The 27,942-nt window shown below is 39.9% G+C and overlaps 1 protein-coding gene across 2 annotated transcripts; it reads right to left on the reverse strand.

The window, feature by feature from the left end:
- Positions 1-259: 259 nt before the first annotated feature.
- On the reverse strand, positions 260-24,887 carry MTX3 (metaxin 3). 2 transcript variants are annotated; one of them, XM_075182391.1, is made up of 9 exons: positions 24,746-24,887; positions 18,620-18,689; positions 13,871-13,947; positions 9,336-9,428; positions 8,539-8,721; positions 6,995-7,071; positions 5,516-5,673; positions 4,394-4,482; positions 260-1,030 (listed from the first exon to the last, which is right to left on the reverse strand). In XM_075182391.1, exons 1-9 carry the CDS (start codon positions 24,812-24,814, stop codon positions 926-928), a joined length of 921 nt encoding a protein of 306 aa, XP_075038492.1. In that variant the 5' UTR covers positions 24,815-24,887; the 3' UTR covers positions 260-925. The 2 variants fall into 2 exon arrangements, with proteins under 2 accessions (XP_075038492.1, XP_075038502.1); XM_075182401.1 differs by lacking the exon at positions 4,394-4,482 and having other exon boundaries at positions 920-1,030.
- Positions 24,888-27,942: the final 3,055 nt, after the last annotated feature.

Here is a 27,942-nt window from a genome sequence, read left to right on the forward strand (position 1 = left end):
AAGTAACAAGGAAAATCTGGAGGTTAGGCCCTAAAGCCTAGAGGGACTGGTTATATTCAAAGGGTATGTTCAAAGGTGGGAATCCTTTAACATTGTGGAATTTCAATTGTTGCAGTAGAGCATTGGGATGCCTGCATTACATAAGATGTATATGGTTTTGGAGATATGTCAGTGTAACATGAATACGGTCATGGATATTCCATTCTTTATATAAATTGATTAGTAACTTGTACAATTAGAAAAAAAACAAAAACACGTATGGAGTCTGCATTCTTATACTATTAACACATGAAATGCGTATAAATGCTTACTCAGAAATCGCCAAAATCTCCCAGATGTTGCTTCAATAAATTGACATCATCCTAACTTAGTTGAAACCTCAATTTATACTAAATATATCTATGTACATTATTTTAAATTATACTTGGATGCCTTGCTGCTTTGTTTAGTAAAAATATTATTCTGAAAGAAATAAAAGCGGTCTGTGCAAGTTTAACACCTAAAGCAAAATAAAATTATTTTCTTTAATAAAGCTTTTTTTTTTTTTGTACTTTTGACAGCTCTAGAATGCTCAGCCAGGCTTATAGAAGCAGTGGATCTCCAGCCCTTTGTAGAACGACAAATCCCAACATGATCTAAAAGCTGGAGAGCCACAGGTTGCTGATCATAGCTCTAGACTGTCTCATCAATAATAAAACATCACCTTTTGCTCAGCCCTATTTCACAGTTCATTCTGTGTAATATAGCTCTTTATAGTACAGGCAAGGTTTCAGTATATTGCACTTCAAACATGATGCCATATAGGTGTTTGTAAAGCATACATCGCGAGGATGGGCTGTCCCCTTACCACAAGCAGCAATAAGCCAGAATAGGCCATACTTCCTGCCTGCAAATGGTTAGCAGCAAATGCAGGACACGCGCCTGGTCATGGTGTGAGGAGCTGGGGGGATTTTCTGGTTTCAGCTGTCGGCTGTAGTGTGGTTAATGTCTGCGGGCGGTTCTGTGGGCTTCTCCGGAGATTGTCATCCATCTGCAGAAAAACACACAACTTCAGCCAGGCTTGTGATTCAAACACAAACAAGGAGAAACTACTCACTGACTTATATTAATTATATATACAAAGTGTGTGTACAGGATGTATGGACAAGTCTGGATACATAGATAGTGAAACAGAGAATTGCAAACACAACACTGGAGACATTTATGAAAGCTGGTACAAAAAAGGGCATTGTAGCCTAAAGCAACCAATCAGATTCTGGGAGTTTCATGTGAATTTAAAAAAAAACAATTTGCAGAAGAAATTGGCAACAAGAAAATATTAAGGGCTCTTGTAAGGATTTCTCATTAAAAAAGGGGGGGGGGAACCCACAAAAACGTTAATTACTATATCTTCTTTCATCTTCCCAGAATTTGTGGCAATGACAGTTATTTTTTTAAAAGAGTATTGGAATCTGACAAAAATAGCAGCTGCACCATCTCACCTTTCAATTGTTTCAGAAAAATGGTTTACTCAGAAAATTATTTGTAAGTTGGTTACTGGATGCTGTTACAGGGCTGAGAAAGTCTGTCCCGCATTCCAAGTCAATGACTTGAATTGCAAAATAAATTTCCACTTGGACACAATAAAAGTGCAGCTGGCTGTTAGCAAAGCCTGAAAAAGTAATAATTGGGTAGGATAATTCATTTTTATTTTTGTGGGGTGTATTGCACTTTCTTAAATGGTATACCTGACGTAAATGCACAGGGCTTTTTTTTTTTTAATGTGATTGGCCAATTAGGTTTGAAGATAGGGATTGTGGCATCTGATTGGCTGGGAGCTGCTCACATTTTGCCCTCTACAACACCGCCTCCTCTTCTTCACACTTCCCCCACTTCCCAGTGAAAAACAAGAGATGGGTCTTCATAGCAGGTAAGTGTACAGCCCCTTTAAATAAAGAAGTCCGACCAGTCAGACACTTTTCTCTCTGCTGCACAGGAAGCCACTAGTATAAGAAGCCATAATGATAAGTTGATATGGATGTAGCTATGGTTGAAAGATAAAATCAAAAGAAAAACATGTTTGTGTCTTTAAATTGCGGTTATGATGGATCTAAAAAAAAGCTTCCTAACTAGAAGACAGCTCATTTAGGTCAGTAAATCAGCGTGTAGTCACACAGATGCTCTGTTATGGATACTTCTATGACATCAGCATAGTCCCACGTAAAGGATGCAGATTTTTAGCCACTGAAATCAGGATAATTGAGAAAATAGTTTGTTTTTTTTACAATTGGAAAATATGACTGCTTTCAAAGCAAAATATAATCAGCGTGGCATGCCAACAAGGCTATAAAGCAAGCTTTGTTTAAATAATTCAATGGTGCATCAATCATATCACTAGCTGTGTACAGAAACCAATGGCCCGCTTTCCTGCACCCTCTGTGTAGGATTTCCTGCAGGTAAAAGTAGAGTGTGTTCTAGCAGTTTTGGGGTCTTGCTGCTCCAGCAGATTGTTGTGTCTCTTCACACCTACTTTGTTCCCAAGAAATATGAAAATCTTTTCCAGATGAACATCTATATGGAATTGTGACTTTGCTGCAATAGTATTAACAGATGTGTATTGTTTAGTTCACTATTACATTTAGCCTTGAAACTTTATTTCCATTGCACCTGGTTTTCAGAGTGACCATCACCAGTGGAGGGAATAGGCTTTTGGCACATAAGGCAAATATGCCACATTGCACCAAACACTCGACTTATACACATACATATGGTCACTGCAGAGAATGGTGTGAGGCTTCTTTCTATCCATCTGTGTGGTAGGCAGGGCCGGATTAACCCGAGGTCTAACTGGGCTATAGCCCAGGGGCCTCGGGCATCCAGGGGCCCCTGCAAAGTCCTCAGCAGCATTATTGATCGGTCCGGGGGTGCCCCCAGCCCGATCAATGCTGCAGAGCACTGTCAGTGCAGTCCTCCGTCCCCGGCGCTCAGTAATCTGCTTACTGAGGTGATCTCGCAAGAGTTCGTGAACTCTCGCGAGATCTCCTCAGTGGGGAGCTTACAGCGTGCTGCGGAAGGAGGACTGCACTGACAGGTAAGTGCTTGGGGGGGCCTCATGAGGGGCGGTGGGCGGCTCACATTGGGGGCCCCCTTAGCCCAGGGGCCTCCATTCCCTTAATCCGGCCCTGGTGGTAGGGTAGTCTTACATTAATCTAACAAACCATGGAAGAGCAGGGATACAGACATTCCTAGAACAGAGAGGATACATATAATGTCTGTCACCATGACAACCTTTGTGTGGGGCATCAGGTCCCTGTTGCAGAGTAAACACTGTATAGTTTAGTGAGAGTGGAACCATCACATTAGATTGTATCAGAAACACCACAACATAATGTAGGAGTCCTATGCATTAAATAAACCAGCCGTGTTCTGGAGCACAAAATGGAACAGCATTAAGGAAGATCTGTCACCTGCACACAGCAGAATCATGTATTTTTTTGGCCTGAACCAGTTTGCAGCCTATGAATTTGTTAGGAACCATGGACATCACTTAGGGAGACCTGTGAATAAGTCTACTATAAATTGTGAAAAATCAACTCTGATTTCTGTGACCTGTACAAAAGCACCGTGATCACAGCTTCTTTGTGACTTCTTATATCCATATAATTTACAGTAGGGAGAGCACTGTCTCATATTGTATTGGTTTAAATGTGTCTAGAAATGTTCTATGCCATCAAAATACAACTGGAAGGTGTAAACTGCATCTCACTGTAAGTATAGGATTCTGCCAGCATGTAGAAAAATCCTGCTAAAATTAGAAAAAAAAAATGTTTCCCTAAAAGCTTCTCTCCATCATATATCATACGATCTAACCCCTCAAAACTGAGCCTTCTTTTTGCAGGTAGCTATGAAAGCTGGTTCAGTTATGCACCTAATTCACATTCGGCGGAGAACGTCACCAATCTGCCCAGCTACTCCCAACAGTAGCAGCAACATTTTGCACCCTGCACACACTGACATTTTAGTCTACTATTAACAGGTGCAACTGAGCAAATATAGGTGCGCGACATTTCTGCTGCACTTTTGCACCTTTAAAGAGCCTTCTTGTGTAACTTGAACTACATAGTGCCGATAAGATGCTGTTATTTGCACTTAAAGCACTTTAATGGTTATCTACTGACACAGCACTTAAGACATTTCTCCAGCAGGTTTTCACAATTACAGTGCTTAGAGAACAAGAACAATGCAGATTTTTACTGCTTGTCTCAGAGAAAACCATGCTTAGTGAATACGATGGCACAAAACAAAAAAAAAATCAAATTAAAAACAACACTTTCTGACAAAGCACGTACGTTTGCTGGAGGGGGATGGGTTAGAGGAAAGTGTAGAAAGAAGGAGAAAGAGAAAGAGTTATAACCTTTTCTATTAGGTTGGACTCCTTATTAACAAGCTGTGTGAGTTTCTGTAAGTTTGCATCTATTGTTTCCTGGCCAGCAGAAGACGTTCCTACACAGTCAGGTCAGAGACAGGTAAAAGCAGAGGAGAGACAGGGTTAGTATGGGCAGCATAGCAGTGACATGCAATCTACCCTGGTGTCATGTATTTAGCACCCCCTGATGTGGGTACATTCATCCAGATAATTCCCTAATCTAAGTCAGTTTATACCAAGCAACTTTACTCCTTATAATGTTAAAAAAAAAATGATAAGAATCTAGTTTTGCATTCATTTCAGGATTACCCATTACATTTCAAGTTATTTTGTGTTCTATTTCACCAACTATTAACCCATGAATGTGTGTGAGGTACTACTTCGAGAACCTAGAAATTAAACAAAGATTTGGAGAACAGTAAACCATAGAGAGTCCACAGCAGGCGTACCCTTTAAATCACAATCCAACTGTGGATCCTTCTTAAATGAAGTAATATAGTTAACAGTAATATAATTGAGAGTATAGAGCACAGTTATTAAAATTGTGCCAACACAATCCAAATGTTCATTTTGTGCCGAGTTTAGTGTTAGAAAACAGATTTTTATAGGCGATAAAAAAATCACAAATTACATTTTAACTCTGACTTAATTATGCAAATTAGTAGTCAGATTAGATTTTGTATTTGATTGCTAAAATATGGGTTTGTTGCAGCTACTGCTAAAAGAAAATGGTATTCACAAGTGAACCACGAGTTCTGAGCGTAATCTAGGCTCGGGGTTAACAAGATATAAGTACATAAACAAACCACTCCATGACATACAGTATTTAGTAACAATCCAGGCAGCAGAAGTAATTAAACACCATAATGACTTCTTACGCCATCGCAACTATCTGTTGATATCAATCTGCATGTACTGTTGCTCATAAACCATTAACAAATTACAGAGATGTGTTGCTATGTAATAGCAAATATCTATACTGAAATCTTATCACCTCAATGGGCCTGTAAGCCCAGCTAAAGCCATTGTCGGGTATACACAGTATTGTGGAGACATGCTGATAAATCCCTCCATCTCTCAGCCTACATTACAGATGAAACGTACAGATACCTTCAGCATTCTGTGTGAAGTAGGCGCAGAGGATGTGGTCACAGAACTGACACAAATTGGGGAGCTGCTTCAAATGTTCCTTTAACTGGACTTTGGGCAGATGAGCTTTATAGAGGGGGGCAAGGAAGCCAAAAACAAAGGCATCGAGGGACGTAGGTCTGCAATAAAACACACAGATTAGATTTATATATATTTCTAGCTACTGTACTACCGAGTTGCCAAGGATAATATTTATAATGGAAATATAAAACATACTAATACATCAAATTTATGGTTGGAACACTGGTTTGTATCTCCAGAAACTTTTATTAAATACATATTAACACAGGCTTTAAAATTATTTCTCTCTTTTTTTATTTTAAAACAGCACGGATACAGCGGGCATGGTCACGGCTGCACCTTTACTCTGACCTCAAGTAAACCTTGTGTGGAAGTTTAATAACTGAACGAAGGTGGTAATCAATAATTTCTGTGCACTACAATCATATGCGATGTGATTAACACGCAATGCAAATATCATAGCAACATTCAAATATGTTTAACAAAGTTTCTATCTTTTAATATAAAATATAAAGTGGTTAAGAGGCTAATTAATGTTTCCAACATTTAAATTTCATTGCGAACACTAGTTATAAGTAATATCACATTTCATACACTAAAAATAGCAAGTCCAGAGAGGTCATAAAAGAACCAGTTTATACAGGTCTAGAGGCGGGAGCCTGATGAAGGACACCTGGACACCTCAAGGAACTATGACCAGAGGAATCAGCCAATGGGGCGTCAAGTTCTTGGGAGGTCATGACCCATCCACCTATGAATGTGGACCTTAGTACTGCAATTGTGTCTTTGTGATGTCACTGTTTTCTACAACAGTACAGTGTATAACTTGTTCACCTCTGGCTTTAGAAACCAGAGCGTTCTGACGGAAGCATGTGCTGGTGGTAACGGCGCAGGTGCATCCATACCAAACATTCTCTTGTAATGCTTTGCAAATAAAACCTTTGTGTTTTGGAACCACAGCGATCGCATCAGAGAATCTTTATTGGAATCGATACATACGGACGTAACAGTTGTATCTTAAGACGTGCAATTGCAAACACAGTCATAAACCAGCAATTTTTCAGTCATGATTTATGTCTAAATCCGGCCCATGGACATTAATAAGTAAAAAACGGTTTAATTTAGGTTTATCATAAAAGTGAAGGTGTCGTATGTTCTCTACCTTATTTATATTCTTTATTTATATAGTACCAACGTACCATATAGCGCTGTACAATCCAAAAAGGTTTTGTTTTGTATTCAAGGAAGCCAAAGTTTACCAGTATGTTCAGTGTCTAACACTGTGGGAGGAAACCTGAGCATGCAGAGGAAACCCACAAGTGGGAGCACTCAAATTCCACTGCAGATAGATGCCTGGCCGTAATTGAACCCAGGGACCTGGCACTGCAAGGCAAAAATTGTAACCGCTGTGCCACTCACATTTCTCCAAAAAAGAACTGCGATGTTCCGAGTCTGTGGCAGAGGAGATTCAGACATTCCTTGGCATCTTTATAGATCTACAAAAACAAATATGAACGCAGATGAAAACACAAAACTCAAATATATAGCCCAATAGACCAGTACAATGAAAATACTGCTTCATCTTCTCTTGTTATGAAGAACATTGTTTTTGTTAGTTAATAGGATCAGTGAAGAGCATATATAAGAAAATGTCCACAAACACATCTGTTATATACTCTTGGTTAGCTGTACCAGAAAAAATAAATTCAGATCTAGCCAAATCCCAAGAAAGGGTATGAGATATTGTGTTAAATTAGGCTTAGGTGACCTGTCACACACCAGCTGTACGTATGCTGGGACTTTTAGTTCCACAACCACTGGCAAGCCACAATTTGTGTATTTAGAATGTGATTATTACTCACCATTTTAAAAGCAGCGGTTTCATTAAGTAAATAAGCATTACTACCGAAACGCATTATCTGCCATTTTCTATGCAGATAATTATCTTCCTTTATTTGGCAGGCACCAGGGCTGTTATTATTTACCATACAAAAGTATTAATTAATAATATCATCATTCGACCAGTGTAACTTTCACGAATTGGAAGGGATCCTATTAGGTTCCCTCCCTCATGTGTTCAATATGGTTTAACAGCAGAATTGTTTAATGTGTTCCCCCCACTATGTACCCCCTCAACCCTTCCCCTTTTAATTTTGTGTCTTTTCCTTACCCCCATCCCTTTTCTTCTTTCTGTACCCCATAATTTTTGAAAAATTAATAATAAAAATACTATTGAAGTTAAAATTAATAATATCATAATTTTAAATCAACAAGAAGCATACTACATACTTTACAATGATGCCATTAAAATAGGAAAACCAAGTCAAATCTTATCCTTCATAGAGCACTAAGATATTACACAGCGCTGTACATTACGTCCTTTCAGGGTGGGGGTGGATAAATAATACTGTTACGTGAACATGTGTCTATTATATCTTCTGTTAAGTAAAAGTACAGCCAGTAAGCGATCATTTGTCCAAACCGCTAACATCTCAACCTTCTCTGCTATTGTCTTTGGATCCAGAAACTGGAAAAGTTTAAAAGCTGCTTTTTTTTTTGCCCCTGAAAATTATTTATACTGTAAAGGAGCATAAGAAACTATTTTAGACTATTGTTGTACCGGCTTCTATGTATCCTACTATTGCCTGAACTTATAATTTCACTGAACTCATGATACATGTTAAAAGGACCACTGGACCTACATTATACATAAGAGCTGCTGGTACCACCCACATAGATGAAGTAGAAGTCTCCATACCATGACGGAATGCTTCAGACTCCAATGGTTTCGTTTTATTTTCAATTTTACAGGCAACTTGTATCTTCAGTTTAGTGGTCTTTTAACAACTATTTGTCAATCTGCTGTGAATAACTTCGTTAAATCCTCATAATTGTACTGGTAACATGAATTACATGGTAGAGAGGAAACACATGGTTGTGGTTTACTGAACACACAGCGTTACCTGAGATTCCACGTCATTCAGACTGTATAGGGGCGGCTTTCCCTTGGTCACCAGGATCCTATTCAGAGCTTCTCTTGACATCTTACCAGGCAAGTAAAATCTTAGAGGGAAAGGGGTCCGTGAAGCGTACCAGGGCCGTGTCACACTGGTATAATTCTCAGCATCAACCCAAAATGTATGCAGCTGTGACAACATTGAGAAATATTGCGAGGAACAGTCAAATCAGCAACCAGCACAGCTCGGATATTGCAGCTATAAATCAGTGCGAACACAGTTTGTTTCCTCTATGCACTGAAACTCAATCCTAAGTACACCTCATGGTGGTCAAATATTACATCAACTGTGTGCTGCTTAGTGCAACATGAACCAATTCCACAGGTACCCTAAAAAGTCCATGCACCATTGAATTAATCCTACTTTATGCCCCGTTACAGCCATAAATCGCTTAACAGAAGCAGTGCGTGAACCTCATGCTCTCCGACCCACAGCTCCTGTTATACAGAGACCTAGAACATACTGCTCCAAGTCAGGCCAGGCGTATACGTATACATTCTACAGATAGTAGTAGTATAAATATTGACACTTTGGTTTTGCATCGCTATTTTGTCATAGTGCCTTTATTCCATTAATAAACTAGGGATAGTGTTAAAGCAAAAGAACCTATATACACTATGACTGCAGAGTAAATGTGATTTCCAAATGACAAATCACCGTTTAACACGGTAAGAACTTGTCTAATAGATGTGGTCAGACGACTGAACGTATCTGTAGACGATACTTATTACACAGACACATACCAGTGCAGGAAGGAGCTTCTCCTCAATTAGTGCAATAAACGCCAGTGTATCCGATCCTTCTCTTGCAGATAACACATAATCAGCGTTATATTTCTGTAACAGAGAACACATTTTATCCACATTCAGTTGTAACTCTAAGTTGACTCCTTAAAGAACTACCAAAAAGAAAAAATGTTGTGGCATAGATTTGCACATAACATGCTCCCTTAGCTTTCAGATCAGATCTGTTTATATTCCATAGCTGCTCTCCCCTTCCAGTCATTGCCATGACAGGTACACTTCTGTCCATCACATGAAGCAGTACGCTCTCATTTAATAATGGCACAACATATACAATGCATGCATCTCTCACATCCTTCAAGATCAGATTAAAACAAATTCGTTTGTCATAGCAACAGCTTTGCTCCTCGCTATAGGATACATGAAAACTACACATTCAACCATATTCCCATAGTGCTTCACACTTCATAGAAAATGATGCAGAAAGGCCACATACATTACAGCACACTCCCATTTATGTGAGCAGACACTTTGTAGATCTATGTTCTGTGACAGATCAGCGTGTCGAGAGAAAAACACCACGGTAATCCCTATGTACACATATGACACACTCATTTAATTGCAACTTTTTATGTTTTAACCTAAAATCCAACTTGTTGGAGCCACATTTATGCCGTAACTGATGACAATCATTAACGTTGTTCTTTCAAATTTCATAATTGTACATTTTGATTTATTAACATTGCTTTGTGTGAACAGAGTAACGGACTTCCACAGAATTGTGCCTAGATGGAAAAAAAGAAAATGAAAGAAGTAGTCAAAGTCCATTTACAGTCATGAGCATGCAGAGAGGCTCTGCAGGCTCCTGGTAAAATAGTAGTATGATACTAGCATACCACTACCACAAAGGCTCTATAACACCACCTAGGTATGAGAAATTAGCTTTAAGTACTGCACTACATAGATTGAAAAAAAAAAAAGACCTGACCAGCAGTTGCTGACACACACAAAACACTTCTGTTATTACACCATATCATAATCATTTATTTGTAAGGCACTACAAAACTCAAAAGAAGGTGAAGACGTGAGACAGAGGGTATAGATGGCTCTGCTCATGACCGCTTACAATGAAGAAGGAGAAGGCAATGCTGAGTTAGTGGGACTAAGCGGAGGTTGAGACGATATCTGGTGGTATCCACAGGGAGCATGGGCTATAATGAAGAGGTGAGTTTTGAGAGAGCGCTTGAAAGGTCTGGTCAGGCGGGCTAGAGAGTTCTTTCAGTGTTGAGCATCAAGGGAGAAGCCTTGGAGGCGGGAGAGAAAGGAGGTAATCAGAGAGGAGACGAGTGTGTGAGAAGCTCAGAGATGTATGATGGGAGGGTTTGGCAAGGTATTTGAAGGCGATAATGAGTAGCTTGAACTGGTTTCTAGAAGGTATTGGCAGCAGATGTAGTGACTGACAGTATGGACCGTTAAGAAAGGAAGACCAATCTTTTCAAGGGACATACGTACAGTAATAGATGGTTGAGGGGAAATCCATATAGTATGAGACTGCAGTAGTCAAGGTGAGGATAATGAGAGAATGGATAAGTATTTTGGCAATGTTCACAGTTAGAAAGAGCCTTATTCTACCAATGTTCAGAAGGAGATGAGATTACAGCTTGAGGGACTGGATATGAGGCGTAAAGCCAAAGGTAGAGTTGAGGATGACATGAAGGCAGCAGGTATCGGGGACGGTGGAGAGCGTGTTGTCATCAGTGGTCAGGAAGACTAGTGACACTGAAGAGGAAAGACCATAAGCTCCGTTTTGGACATGTTGATCTTTAGGCATTGAGACATCGAAGTGGACATGGGGGAGAGATAGTTGTACACACGGGATCAAGGACAGAGGTAGCCTACATGGGTGTCACTCCCACTGAAGTGGTAGTGGAGGCTGAAAGACAATAGGAATAAAGAGAGAAGAGTAGAGGGCAGAGAGAAGTGCAGTGATGTACCCCAAGAGATAACGAGTGTGGAGGGAGGGTATTCCAGAAGCAGAGCTACTGAATGGGCATTTAGAAAGATAGGCAGTGAATCAGGAGAGGACAGTGCTGCAACAGCCAAGGGGGTGAATATAGTGCAGTAGATGTATCAAAAGCAATAAATATATTACGGATGAGTAAGGAAAAAAAACGTACCCTTTGGACTTCGATTTCAGTCACTTTAGTGTCTCAACGGAGTGTAAAGGGCAGAAGCCCGATTACAGATGGACAGGGCATTAGATGGAGAGAAGTAGGGTTGAGTGTTGGTCCTTTAAGGATAGGAGAGATAAGCGCATGTTTGAAGACCGTAGGGAAAGTACCAGTAGAGTTCTAAGAAGTGAGCTAGGTGCAAGCAAACATTGGGGGTGGGGAGAAGGGAGGAAACCAGATCAAAGGGACAGATTGAGAGCGTTCTTTGTAACGTGTGTCGAAGAACTAAGAGTGGGTAGGAGAGTGGAGGAGAAGGTGGGTGAGGCATGATGGATCTGGTAAGATGAGATTTCTTGAAGGATAGAGTTGATTTTGCCTGTGAAGTAGGTGGTTAAGGATGGGGGGGGGGGGGGGGGGGGGCTTGGGTGACTAGGTGGACATTAGGGATTTGAAGCAGGTTTGCTTGGTGAGAGAAGATGCAGCTAGAAGAAAGGACAAATTTGTAATAGAGGAAGTCAGTGTTGGAGCGAGATTCTCTCCATTAGTGCTCTGTGGTATGAGAGATCTTTTCAATCTGGAAAGTCTGTATGTAGTGCCAGAATTGAGGTAGGGACCAACAGTGACAAAATGTGGTGGCTGGAACTGCCTAGTCTAGGTCTGCATCAAGTGCGGTGCTGTAAAAACACTGCACATCAAATGTCAATGCAGAAGCCTTTATATGTAGCCTTTAACAGGTGGTAGTGAATATGAATTGATACATTACCATTTACCCCAGTGGTCTACATGCAAACCTCAATATAGAGTTGTATCCTAGGCCAAATAAAGAATTGGTCTGCTCAGCACAGCAAAAATGTGGTGTTTTAAAGCGGTTTACCTAAGCTTAACACAGCTGTTTGTGTTGTATCACCACACACTTTGATAATATATCTACCGATTTGCTCCAGCAGAATGGGAAACCGTCCTAAGCTCTGATTGCAGTAGGATTAAAGGACCACCAGCGATGCGGGCTGCTGTTCAGAATGTCGCTGTAGACTAACAATGCAGCTATCTTACCAACCCTCTCCCATTCTACTCTGCCAAAACCCAGCAGAAAGATACCAGCATTCCAGAGTAAAATCTTTGAAACAACATCACTTCCACATCTGGAATTCATACTCTGGGGTCGGTAGTGAGGTGATACCTACAAATCAATGATAATAGCCAGTAATACATTTCAATTTATTTCATCTGGAAATCGCGCTGCATTAAGAACCGCTGTTACCCATATGTCGCTGAAACATGCAAATCTATGTTAGACTGCTGCTATCACGAGCAGGGCCCTCTACCACTCGTACCAATCTGTAAACGTAATGCGATGTCTGTACATGCATAGGTCACCATCTATTTATTCCCCATTGCACAGCAATACAGAATGTCTAAGGCTTCACAAATAAATGATAATCACTGACATGTTGAATTTCATAACAGGTCTCAATGGACAGTGTCTATATATGAAGAACCTTTATTAACAACATGTAACTGGATTTAATAAACTTTCCACTTAGGTCATGGCATGTAGTGAATGCAGACGGTTCAAGCTCTTTGGGATGCTCAAATATTTGGAGCCAAGAAACAGATTTTCAACACAGAATTATAAACACTACTGTCTACAAGACCTTTAATATTTCTAGGACTTCCTTTCAAATAATGAGTCTGGAAAAGAGTCAGTAAAATGAAAGCCAATGTCTCAGAATTTTCAAATAAAAGTAGAAAAAAAACATTTAAGACATTTACTATGAGGTGTCCAAAAAATTAGTAGATAAGAGTATTGAGAACTGACAGATATTTCCTTTATGTCACAAATTGCATGTAAATGTAAGTCTACACTTGTTGCTTTAATTATATATTCTGCCAAGTGACAAGTGTGATTAATCATCATCATATCATATTTATATAGTGCCATCATATTCCGTAGCGCTTTACAATTGGGGACAAACATAGTAAACTAATAAACAAACTGGGTAAAACAGACAAAGAGGAGAGCCCTGCTCGCAAGCTTACATTCTATGGGACAGTGGGAGTTTCACACATGAGGCTAAGTCTATATTTTGCATTTCGGCCCAGCCAGACTGCAAAGGTAAAAGTGATTCATAAGCTAAATGATCCTGTCACACAACAATGTTGGTCAGGCAGTAGTTTCTTGTGTGAAATTGTGTAACGGGTGGTAATAGGGTAATGTAGTGAGGTTAAGAGGGTGGTTGAGGAATATTATAAGCTTGTCTGAAGAGGTGGGTTTTCAGAGAACGCTTAAAAGTTTGTAGATATATAGCGCAGTAGTCACTAAGCAACAAGGCAACATAAAAAACAGCTGTTTTGTCATCTCACCTGTTTTCGAAAGAAGTTTAAAATGTTGGCTGGCTGGGTAATAACGTCCTCTTTAGATGTTAATATGGGCACAGCACCTGTCAGGTGAAAATACAACACATTAATAGACAGCAATGTTCAAGTCAATAGATGCGTTCAGGACAAAGATCAACAGCTGATTGGTTAAGAATCCTTGACCCCGTTTAATGATAATCATACCAAATTGATGTATTATGTATGGCAATGTACAAACATTTATGGATCATGCAAATATTAAAGTGCACAGCACAGTGGAGACAGAGGGCTAGCACCAAGACCCACGAGGATGTAGTGACATCACTAAAGCATGTGCCTCATGTCTCGATGATGTCACTAGTTCCCTGTGATTTGATTGGCTGCATTCTCCTGGTCCAGCCCACAAAATGGTTGTCTCCCTGGGTGACGGGTACAAAATACAACCCAGATGCTGTAAAGGGTCAGTAAACAACAATGCACAGAAACACATGGAAATGCATATTCACATTTTGAAATACAGATTTTTTGGGTTCATTAGTATTCTCATTGTAGTCTGCCATGTTCTCAGAATATCCTGCAAAGAATCAGTTCACTAATCATCAGAACGAGATCTCTTTATGCGGTAACGTAACTGAGCAATGTAATGTGTACTGTAATCTGAATAAAGTACAGCAGAATACTCTGGTGGTTTAATCAGTGTATACAGCACGGTCATGACAATGTTCACTGCATCCGTTCCAAAAGCCAAAAGTAGATTGCTCTTTGTTTAAATACCAGACGCCTCAATTGTAAAAGAGGTTACATAATCTCCCCAAAGCCCCTATCACCTAAGAAAACGATTGGTAAGCGTTCTTTCCTGAGTAAGTCATGTTTATGTGATTGCGTTACTGTAATATCTCCCTGTATAATGTTTCTCTAATGTTAACCAGAACATTTTCTAAGTATAAAATGAGAAAAACAAAACAAAAGACACTTTCTTCAATACGTAACCTTCCTAGAACAGACATTTAAGCTTTAAAGTTGTTTTCATGGGTTCTTGATTACTTTATATAAACTAATTTTCTGCCACATTATCTTACTGTATTCAGGGAAGTAACAGAGCAAAAGGTGAAATCCATGCAAAAGCACATTGAATGTATTCGAGAAGGGCCCGCTCCCCCTGTGTTTTCCTTATGTGATTTTGCAGGTTTTAGTGTAATTATGTAAATGTATTGTTCGTAATTAATTAATTTTGACGCTTTTGTACTTGCAATGTTAGGCAGTGATGGACAACCTGATATACTTCATGTGGGGCCCTCCAACCTCCAATAGGGTTGCACATCACTCTCAATTTTAAATTAACTTCAGCACCCCACATTCCTCATCCTAAAATGTACCCACATGCCACTAAAATCTGCCACTTGCTCCAAAATATCACCCCCCCCCCCCCATGCCACTCAGACCTCTGCACAGCACCCCTCGCATTACCCCACACTTACCTGCAAAACTGACCTAGCAGAGGAATGGGGGAGAGGACACTGCACAAACTACTCCCTCTCTTCTGATTGGCTGTGCTGTGTGACCTCACCGCAGTGTGCAGAGGTGGTCACATGATGAGAAAGCCAGAAAATCAGCGTTACTTCTGTAAAAAAAAATCTGGCTGCTGCCCACCAGTGCTTTAAGGTATTTAGTGCCATAATACAAGTTAGTAGCTGCACTTCTAAATCTCTGTTTGTCCCAAAAAGAAACCTGTTGTCATGAGCTGCTCTGTTGGTTTGCCTTCCCTTTAGCAGGCTGCAACCACTTTGATTATAACAACTAGCACAGTCATTGGCTGTACTGGTTGTTTTTTCTAAAGAACCCAGTGGGTAACCCAGATCCTATAAAGTCAAATGGGTGCAATGTAACATGACTGATACATATTGTGGTCATAGAGCAGCACGGTGGCTAGCATTGCCACCTCACAGCTCTGGGGTCATGAGTTCGAATCCAACTAGGGCCCTATCTATGTGGAGTTAGTAAGTTGTCCCTGTATTTGCAGGAGTCACTCCTTCCAAGTCCAAAAACATACTAGTACGTTTATTGGCTTCTGACAATATAAACTAAGCTCAAAAGGAGCAGGGACTGATGTGAATGACTTCATATTCTCTGTACGGTGCTGCATAATATGATTGGCGCTATGTAAACAAACAATAGGTTATATAATATGTGCGCCAGCGATAATAGTTGTGGTGATAAAAAGTGTGGTCTTCGTTATGTATACTGCATATCTGCAAGCTGTATCTTAACCTTACCATGGGACCTCCAAAACATGAATCTGGCCAGATTGGCAGACATGGGAAGACTTTCCCTGAAACCCACCACGTTTGTCACATGTAATTTAACCACTTTGATGTAAGTCACAAGAAGAACATAGCTCCCCAGGGAGGTGGTAATCGTTTTCACGATTACCACCATTTCCATTTCAAGAAGTCCTACACTTAAACTCAGAATGTGTGAAAAAACTATTTAAATATAAGCAGACTTGCCTCCATACCGATGCTGTAGATCTCCGATCGCAGCAGGATGCTGACCGCAAGTGATTCCAACTAGACAGGTGTCCATCACTAGACTTTGACGTCATTGTGACCTCTATCGCTTTTAATTTAAAGCGACATTGTCGGCTTAAGTGTTTAAACACTTAACCTGCGGGTTCCTGACATTGCAGCTTTAAATTAAAAGCAATAGAGGTCACAATGACATCAAAGTCTAGTGATGGACACCTGTCTAGTTGGAATCACTTTTGGTCAGCATCCTGCTGCGATCGGAGATCTACAGTGTCAGTATGGAGGCAAGTCTGCTTATATTTAAATAGTTTTTTCACACATTCAGACTTTAAGGGGCATATTCAATTGTCAGCGAGTATTTTATTTAGAGCGTGTTAAGTCATTTTCCCGCTGTTTTTCATCATTTTCAAGCGGGTTAACTTTACCCGCAATTCAATTCCATTTTTAACGCTACGTTTTTGCTCATGAAACGGTCCTCTCGCGCTCCAGTAGAAGGTCTACTGAAAGTATAGGGTGTGCGAGAGGCAGTCGCGTTAAAAGCTATTCAATTGTTTTTTAACGCGGCGGGTAAAACAGGCAAATATGCTGTTTTATCTCGCACCTCCTTGGGGTGTGTTAAAAATAAAACACCTCTGAAAAGTAGTTGAAATCATGTAAAAATGTGGAAAAAAAAAGTTAAGCTTATGTTTATCACTAATGCCTAACTTGTGTAAGTTGATTTTCCTGTGAAAAAATAATGAAATAAAAAAAAAACGAACACTAATTTATGTATGTTTTTGGTACAAATATGAATGTAGTAATGTGTTTTGACATGGTATAGATGATTGGATGGTAAAAAATAGTTCAATTAAAAAATATGCTAAATAAAGTACTGAAATGTAGAGATTATCATCAATGTGTAATGCAATCTAACGTATGTAAATGTATGCAAAATATTTTTTTTGTCTTCTACATGACAGCGTTAAAACTCCCCTTCACTGCCCTAAAGTCTCGCAAACACAATTTTTAAAGCGCGGGGGCAGCGTTACCTCTTTTGCAATTGAATTGCACGAGTTTTCCCGCTGCTCCAAAAGGTCGCTAATGCCGGCAAAAGCCCGCGCAGGACTTTTTTTTTTTCACGCTGCGGGGACAAAACAATCTCTCTGACAATTGAATATGCCCCTAAGTGTAGGACTCCTCAGTGTCAGAATTTTACGCACCGTTAAAGCGTACCCAACTCCCCCAGGGAGTAAAATATGCCATAAACAAGTGGTAAATATGTACATGGTGCTTCTGAATGATGGTCAGGGCCCAAAAAAAAAAAAAAGTGAAGGATTAATCGGTGCCACACTCCAAATGCAATTGAAGAGGGGGGAATATACACACAATTGTGGCTTAGTGATTAGCAATTCTGCCTCTCAGCACTGGGGTCCCGAGTTTGATTCCCAACCATGGCCTTATCTGTGTGGAGTTTGTATGTTTCCCCCGTGTTGCACTGGTTTCCTCCCACATTCCAAAAACATACTGGTAGGTTAATTGGCTGCTATTAAAGTTAACCTTAGTCTCTCTCTGTCATTGTGTGTGTGTAATTTAGACTGTAAGCTCCAATTGAGCAGGGACTGATGTGAGTGAGTTCTCTGTACAGCGCTGCGGAATTAGTGGCGCTATATAAATAGCCGACGATGATGATAATGAATTGCTGTAGAAGAAGAAATGGCAGAGAAACTTGGGTAACACCTCGGAAGAGAAATTTCCCATTCTTCAGGCTTAATTAAAACACAATGAAATGCATGTTTAGTGGCTCCAAAAGATGCCAAGGGTTACACAACTTATGCAGTCATCATGTAACAGTAAGTGTGATAGGGGCAGGTGACATCTACACCAAGGTTCACTTATCAGTCAGGAGAGTATAGCTATCTAATCTAAACATAGTGTTACAGTCTATAGCGAAATCAAGTAGTTACTACTAAAATTACCAACGCAAGTAGTGCCAATAATTATGGGAAGCTCAGTTCTCTGAGTAGTTTACAACATGTCACCATGAAGTCATGTGACGTGTATGCAGCAAAACTGCACTTGGAGAAGCAGCATGAATGAGTCCCCATAGACAGATCTATCTCCATTAGACTGGTATGTTAGACACCATTCCTGGCACCAAATTTAGTAGATGACCCATTAATCTTTGTTACAACAATCTATTCTTTGAAACATTGTAAAGTGAAACAGTGCACATTTAGGAGGTGTGTAATACCTTGTGGACATGCCCAGGTATAATCCACTGGATTTAGTTTCAGGGGAGCGCCAACAAATTTTGCATATGCCTAGAAAAATACCAAAATAAGAGAGGGGTAAGAAAGCATAGTAAGAGTACAAATATTGTTTATACATGTGTACAAACTTATTTCCCAAGTACCATTTGCTAAACCATATGGAAGTCCATCGTTTCCTGATCCACTATTTGTATACCAAGCTTGGTTCCAGAGAGGAATATTGTAAGACATATAGAAGCCTCAAGAGAAGATTAAATTATTTATGTAATTTATATGGCATCAGGATATGGACTGGTTGTGATTATATGTTATACAAAGATAGTACAAATAAGAATTGCAATAGTTCATTCCTTCATGTATGACCAAATCTCTCTCTTTATCTAAGCATTTATTAGAATTTAACAGTTCCCAGCCAAAAATCTTTTTAAACATGTTACTAGAAAAACTTTAAGAATAGAAAATCACGCTGCATCATCCAGCTCTGCCTCTCAGCACAACTGGCCTGTGACATCTCCTCGGCAAGACCACCTCTATTACCTAATGGTGATTGCCTCTCATTGGGGTAAGTCATCTGAATTCCATACATTGGCGACAATAATACAAAGGCTACAAAACATAGAAAGCACTTGCAGCTGGATGATGCAGCAAGCTCTATTTAAGATCTTCTTCACAGAAGGTGTAAGTTTCTGCCAGCCTTGTCCTTGTCCTTATCTAATTATTCAGGATTTATCTACATACAAAAAGTATTAGACCTGCTTTATATTTAAACAGCTTAGATATGCCTCTCTCTCAACACTTGGCCTGACCATTGCAATACAAACAAAATTATAATCTACAATTAAGAGAACACAATGAAAACGGAACAAAAGCTGCAAAAACACTCAAGGTTACTAACAAAGAAACCTGTTACTGCAAAGTTTACCTCAACCAATCTCCTCTCATTTCTATAAGACCTGCACAGTGCAACACAGCTGTCTGCATGGCAGTGTTCAATGTCATTTCTACTTCCTAAACCTTAATTTTGGTCATGTGACACTGGTCATGTGACATTCTACAGCAGACATGTCAGCATGTTTAGTCATAAATATAAAAGCTTATTCCGGCACTAAAAATGGCTGCTCAGACGGGGTACCAGCGCTGGGAATCTGCACCCCAAAAAAATGTATAAACAACCAAAATAAGCGATGGTATACCGGGTCTGCCACAAAAGCACTCATGCACGTTGTATACAATAGAAAAGTAAATTTATTAAAACATTCTAAAAACCACATAGAAATGGTAAATACATTGTGACCATATATTAGATAGTACCAGTGCCAATTAGAACATATAGCGAAGTAGATGCACCTACACGATGTTCAAAAAATATCAAAAATGTATATCGATATATACCAGTTCAGCAGCTTTACACAACCACTTCTCTTAACTTTGTAGTGCGCTGTAAGGTGTAAAATTCATTGAGACAAAGTTCCCAAGTTCCATAGAACTATAGTGTGGAGCTGTAGAATAATGTATTGAGGGAGGATTAACTGCGTAGGACTCCAATTGATAATATCAAGGTGTGTGAAAGTCTTACCAGATCTCTGGCATCATATATGTATTGGGATAGAATTATATTTCTATTTAGAAATGTCAATATCAGATAAAGGTCTGTGTTTATTGATTTAATATCCTCTATGAGAATAGGGGCAGAGCACTCATGCACGGAGAACGAAGGGTTAAAATTCTACCATGTGTTAATTGTTTATAATTTACTGTGTACTTAAAAGACGACCAGGGTCATGGTGAAATCTATCTCTGAGGAAATCACCTATATGGTGATGAAACGCGTCAGTTAAGCAACAATAGTTTGTTGGCTGAATACCAAGTGCCATTCTTTCATTGTGCTTCTTTACAAGCGACCACTTAATCCTTGACAGCTTTCGGAGAGCCCCGTAGGAGACGGGTGCGCACCTCTATGACGTCTGATGTGCGCGACCCCAATGCGCTATTGTGTGTGGAGCGGACAAGAGCGATGATCGGAGCTCCGACTGGTTTTTGCGATCTACCAACTAGAGGAGGTTTCTTCAACTGAGGTATCGGATTATACCACTGAGGTATTGGTCTTGCGTATGATGCCAGAGATCTGGTAAGACTTTGACACACCTTGATATTATCAATTGGAGTCCGGTTATTACCTACGCAGTTAATCCTCCCTCAATACATTATTCTACAGCTCCACACTATAGTTCTATGGAACTTGGGAACTTTGTCTCAATGAATTTTACACCTTACAGCGCACTACAAAGTTAAGAGAAGTGGTTGTGTAAAGCTGCTGAACTGGTATATATCGATATACATTTTTGATATTTTTTGAACATCGTGTAGGTCCACCTACTTCGCTATATGTTCTAATTGGCACTGGTACTATCTAACATATGGTCACAATGTATTTACCATTTCTATGTGGTTTTTAGAATGTTTTAATATGTTTAGTCATAAACCCACCTTGGTTGTAGACTACCTTATGCTACAAAAAAAAAAAAAAATTGAACTAGAAGATAGATCATTCGGAGGGGGCTGTTTTCCCAACAGTGGGACAAGAACAGATCTCAATTGCTCTTTAGACCACTGCTTCCTAATATTCAGACAACACCAGGAACTGAAAGCTGAATACATACACAGATTATAAGTGTTTTTACTTTATGAGCGACCAGTAAAGCATATAGACATGTAATATTTTCCACAGTGACCCTTATTTCTGTACACATGTATTTAATATGCAAAGAAGATGTCATAAGCTGCAACAGAACAGCGTAATGAAGGAGTCTGTCACGAACATTGAGCAGAACACTGGAATGCATCTCCAATTTTTTAAAGAGAAAAAGGTACTTTTCTACGACATGGGGGTATCAGATGTACTAGACATTTAAGTCATCACAGTAGATGTTTTTAGTGTGCTGTATTACAGCTTTCCTGGCAATCATTACAGAGGCTCCACAAACAGCTATTGATGCATAATACATGCACAAGCCTGGCCTACATCAAACATCACTCTGAGTACTTATGAGCTTGTATCAACAACCGTGCTAAAAAAAAAAAAAAAAAAAAGGCAAATTTCAAACATGCCAACAGCATCTCCAGTAACTGCATCGCAAATTACTTCAGTATAATTAAAACCGTATGTATATTATGTACAGTACAGCTTAACAGGCAAAATGGAATAGGTCTAATTTATTAATATTTACACCCACTGAGCAATGGAACAAAATATATTTTATGTCAAAAGACTATATATACTCATTTTACTCTTCCCATAAGCACTTTAATTTGACCCGATTGTTTATTCACCCCCACGATTACGGACAAATTGGAGAAAGAGTAACAAACTTTAAACGACTCATTAAATCTTCCTCTTACATCCCAATAATGTATAGCTAAAAAACAGGGACACTGGCAGCTCCCACGTGTCCCAATCTGGCCAAACAACATTGGTCACTGTGACAAAAGCAGTAAGTAACAAGTCCTCACTTTTGTCCTAAGTTCTGCAGTGACCAAAATATTATGGTTCAGTTTATCCAATGCCAGATGCTTGGCTTATGTCAATGCAGATAACAGGGTCTTTGTACCCCAAAAGGCCTCTGTCAGCACCAAGAAAATGACTAAACTGTTGCTGATGTATGTCAAAAGGCTCAAATGGCAAAGCAAAACAAGTTAATGATGCTTGCTGTGACATTGATCATACCCATATGTGTTAATTCAATTTGTATAGAACATTTGTTTCCAGCACAAACCAACAACTTTGCAACTCATCTAATTCAGTTGTGGGCAACCCGATACACTTCAGTGGCCACATGGTGCGCCCCCCTACCCTTCAAAAGGGCACATTACACTTAATCTCAGTAATAAATGCCTGCACCTGTGTATGAATTCACGAAGCCACAAAGATCTGTAATACAGCAAGCCTGTCCTTTACTCTAATGCTTCAGAGTAATACAAGATAGAGAAGGGCCACCCTACTAACAGAGTAGTCTGCTGCAAAGAGATGGAGATGCTGGCATTATTTAGTTATTCCGTTATATTTTATACATCAGGACAATGCACAGGCTTCAATGTACACAAATTTCATTTACTTACTCCAATTCTCAAGTGTTTCAACTAAAGAGATAATATAATAATGTTATTTGTGTATTTATTTTGTGGCATGTTAGCACTATGTAGTAGTATAAGATACACATAATTAAAATACATAGGACTTGCAATTAAAATAGCCTTTTAGTATGTACAAATGCAAAAATACAGCTGCAACCTTAACCTCTGTAGGTTAATTTCTTATGTTTATTCTAAACTACGCCAATGTATTTATTATGCATATACAGTAACTCTTATTCAAACACATCTCTATTTCATACCTTCCTTCACATACATAAAAAAGATTGGTACATTCCTCCAGTCTGTACTCTGTCGCAGGTTTTGTCTGGTAAGACTGGTATAAATCTTGCTCAGTCTGGAAAGGCCGGTCCAGACTAGGCTGTTAGCTTGTAAATGTCATCTCTTACATATAGAGGATTGGCCACCATGGAGAGAAATATTATAAAACAAGTAAATATATTAAAATAAATTCTTCAGGTAAATCTACTGGGAACCAAGATCATGCACGTCTCTCACGTTTATGCCATTACCATGACTAAGTGCAAGATTCAGAGTGTGGGTTCCCTCACAATGACCTCAACTCAACTGAATAGAGTTTCAGCAAACAAACACTACTTATTGAAGACGATAAGAAAGTCAAAGGAGCAATACTACCTAAAGCCACCCATAACAATTCAGAGGGAAGATTAGGTCAATGTAGATCTTACTGACTGAAAATCAATGCATGGGTAGAAAACAGCAACCAATCAACTAAGAATGTATCAGATGTTGATCGGAACCAGCTGAAAACGAGGATGGAGATGAAAGCAACCTGATTGAGTATGTTGGCGTCATCTGATAACACAAATTGTGGCACAGAGAATCTGACTGACTTAGGACTTCTCCCTAATACCACTGCCACCAGGCCCGCGTGGACTATTGCGGAGTAAACCAGGCAATAACTTTTGCTCGGTGTCTGTGGAATGCACATATACCCACAGGAGTGGCGGGCAAAGCGATGAGTCCTCTTACTGCCGCCACTCTAAACTTTTATCAGTAAACTAAGGGGAGATTTTCTATCGCTGCAATAAGAAATCTTTGATTTTGCCCGATAATGGTAAATAGACCCCATAGTCAGAGAAAGACACCACTATATACTACTCAATAACACCCTTACTTGTGTGATGCAGACTGAGGACTAAAGGAAGTGGAACTTTCAGCTTAACATTAAATTCACCCTTTCCTTCACAGCTTCCATTGGCAGCACACTCAAGTGATTTTAAAAAGATTTTGTGGGGTAAGTTGGACACTTGTCTGTTAGGACAAAGTCCCATCCAGGACCACTGTCACATTACTTTCTGTGGAGAGACAAGAATGTGATAACATGAATGAATTTAAAAAAAATTAGGGAAGCTGAGGGTTTGAGGTTTTTCCCCTACATCAAGCATTTGGAAAACCCTCACTAGAAATCCTGCCTCTGTCCCTGGGAATATGGATCAATACAAGAGCCTAACATTAGTTTCCATGGGCATCATTTTTTTTTATAGAACCAGAGCAATTGCAATTGTTTTTATTTTAGAAGAAAATTATACATTGTCACCACTACTCAAACTATCCTAATCATTGGCATGAAATGAGAATTAAAGAAACCTCTACCAACAAGAAAATAACCCATTTACAGCCGAGAGTGATATATTCCATACAGTGAGTGAAGTGGGTTCAGATGTCATTAGTTTAGTACATGTCACCCTTCTCCTTAATGTCACCAATGTGTGACCTTCATGGAACCTTCACTTTACATGGAGAATGTATCATCCTACAGCACATGAACACTACAAGGTAAGCGGACACAGCTGGCAGCAGTGCTACACATCAGGCTAGGGATGCAGAGCGCTGTACAGGGCTTGCACCTGTCCTCTAGTATGCTGGCTGTCTACACTGACCACATCAGACGCTGCAACATCCCAGCCTGTCTCTATGGGTTACACCCCTCTTACCAGCACAACCAGGCACTCGGGGTGCACGGAGGGCAGTCCCCAATCTCCACCCCAAAACCTGAGCTCCATCACGGGAGTCCCTGCTGCAAATCGGCTGCAGCAGCCGAGCGTCAGTCGGGAACTTCCTGCCGGAGCCGCACGCTATGCTCCGCCCCCCGAGGGCGTGGCCTCCATGTCCGCACATGCAGCCAGTGGTTAGTAGCCCCACCCATTCCTCTACGGGAAAGCCGCTGTAATCGTACAACGTCCTGCTGTAGACCGCGCCCACACAACTTGTCAATCATTATGTTTTATCACGCCCACTACTGGTTACGTCCCGCCCATTCCAGTGATGTCGCCAAAAAAGATACTGCGCCCCCTACAGGTGATCAGTCAAAATACTGAACATAACATTTCACTATGTTTTCAGGTTATAAAAAGGACAGTATCGTCATCATCATCATCACCACCATTTATTTATATAGCACCACTGATTCCACAGCACTGTACAGAGAACTCACTCACATCAGTCCCTGCCACATTGCAGCTTACAGTCTAAATTCCCTAACATACACACAGAGTGAAATACTAGGGTCAATTTTGATAGCAGCCAATTAACCTACCAGTATGTTTTTTGGAATGTGGGAGGAAATCGGAGCACCCGGAGGAAACCCACACAAACACAGGGAGAACATACAAACTCTACACAGATAAGGCCATGGTTGGGAATTGAACTCATGACCCCAGCGCTGTGAGGCAGAAGTGCTAACCACTTAGCCACCGTGCTGCCCCGTTATAGCTATGCATCAGGCTATGGCTTCAGTTATGTTTTCAGGTTACAAAATGTGTAGAAAAAAAAAATATTATTATTATTATTGCAGTACCGGGTTAGCCAGAAAAATCTATGTGATGTTAGATACTTTTGTGTCAAAAAGACAAAAGCATACTTGCCAACTCTCGGAAACAAGTTTCCGGGAGAGGGGGCGTGACTGGAGGGCGGGAGGGGGCGGGACGAGGCCAAACGTGTCATTTTGGTCCCGCCCCCCGCGAAAACGTAATTTACGTCGCGGGGGGGGGGCAAAATGATGCAATTGGCCTCGTTCCGCCCCCTCCCGCCCTCCAAAAAGGCGTCAATCACCGAGAATCGCGTCATTTGACGCGATTCTCGGTGAAATCCAGGATGCGGGAGAAATGCCAACTGAATTTCGGGAGTCTCCCGGACATTCCGGGAGAGTTGGCAAGTATGGACAAAAGTATTATAGGAGTGATACCTCTGTGCTCTGAAAGCTAGCAAATATAATAAAACATTTTTGCTTAGCCAATAAAGTTATCACTCCTATAATATTTTTGTCTTTTTTGACACAAAAGTATTTAACATCACATAGATTTTCAGGTTACAAAAAGAACAGTATCTCTATGTATCAGGCTATGAGTTCAGTTATGTTTTTCATTTATTATTGAACGCTTTGTTTGCTACATATTTTTTTATTATCTACCCAAGTAAATGTTCTGCTATTTTGTCCATGACGTAGATGTAAAGGTTTTAACAACACATTCAAATACATGCAATTTTATTTTATTTCATTGATTTTCCTTGATTTTTTCATGTTTACTTTTACCCATAGTTAATGTTACCCTATAAATACACCCCCAAATGTACCTGATTAATGCATACTGGTAAGTAAATGGTAGTGTGTGTTAGTATGATATATAATTATAATGGATCAAATACAAATGATAAGAAGGACTTTGGTGCTCTTACTTAATAATAACAAGCACTTTTCCTAATGCAAGTCAAAATGGTTTGTTCTTATTTAAATGTCCAATATATCCCGTAAGTCCAGAAAAATGTTCATGTTTTCCAAAGGTGTCATCCAAATACTTGTATCTATGGTCATTCCTTGACAATATAAAGTAATATAGTGTAGAAATATGAAGTAATATAGTAGTGTAATATTTCTTAAATCAAATAGTAACACCACATGTCTTTAATAGTGTTCAGATTACTTCTAAATTTAACAGAGTGAAATTTCTTCTGTGAAGAAACAGTGTATTAATGTAATAAACAGTGATTCCTCCAGAAAATCAAATCCATTCAGTTTTATCCACAATCACCAATGTGATCACACCCTTTTGTGAATGCACTTACTAGAAATAAGTATAGACTTATTTTGAAAATATACATCATTAGTGCTTTGCAGAATTGACTGTGGATTCTCAATCAAAGGTTTCAACATTTGTATATAAAAAAGTGAAAAGCACTTTAGTATATTATCCTTTTTAATGTTTATTGTTACAAACAGCCAAAAACACATTTATAAGACATATGAATAAAAATAGAACATCAAAACAATAGTAGAAATGGAGTACACCCAGTTCTCCTACCAGACTTTCACAGGTATAGTGACTATATAGAATAACGGGTCTATGCATTATTACAATGCGGTGTCACTAAATATGCATCGCTGCAAATCTTAGTGATGCATATATAAGCATACATCACGCCGGGGGCTACTTTGGGAGCCCCGGCGAAGTGACTCCGCTGCTGCTATCTCATTTTCCTATTTACTGGCAGCCTAGCACTGCCGGTGAAAGGAGGAAGTGATGTGCACATGCGCATAGCACTTCCACTGTAACGGATTCTGCAAAGCTGTAGAGTCTTCAGCAGGATCCAATAGGAAAAGAAAAGTAATCCTGAGATGGCGCTATCTTCAGAGCCGGATTAACAATAGGGCTAAAGGGGCTACAGCCCAGGGGCCTCGGGCAGCTGGGGGGCACGCTGACATTTATCGGGTCTCTGACTGTCACTTGTTCAAGGAAAATGGTAGGCAGCTACCAGCAAATGTTATGCTGTTAACTGCCTGCTGTCACTGTAGGACTTACCGCGTAATTGCTACAGGGAGTGGAACAACGGAAGGAGGTAAATTCACGGGGGGCCTCATGGGGGGGGGGGGGGGGCTCACAGTATCCTTAGCCCGGGGGCCTCCCTTCCCTTAATCCGGCCCTGGCTGTCTTACTGCGCAATGCAAAGCTTATCAAAGCTTCATGCATTGCAGAACTTCGCAGTTCCCATAGTATTCTATGGGGATTGCGAAGACAAACGTAAAGTGGGTTATGGCAGGAGAAAGCTTTGATGCATTCTATGATGGCCATTTAATGGAGAGAACTGCTGTTTTCTCCGTTTTAATGACTCATCGTAGTTTGATGCACGGACCCCT

This window comes from Mixophyes fleayi, chromosome 1 (genome assembly GCF_038048845.1).
Source record: "Mixophyes fleayi isolate aMixFle1 chromosome 1, aMixFle1.hap1, whole genome shotgun sequence".
NCBI lineage: Eukaryota > Metazoa > Chordata > Amphibia > Anura > Limnodynastidae > Mixophyes > Mixophyes fleayi.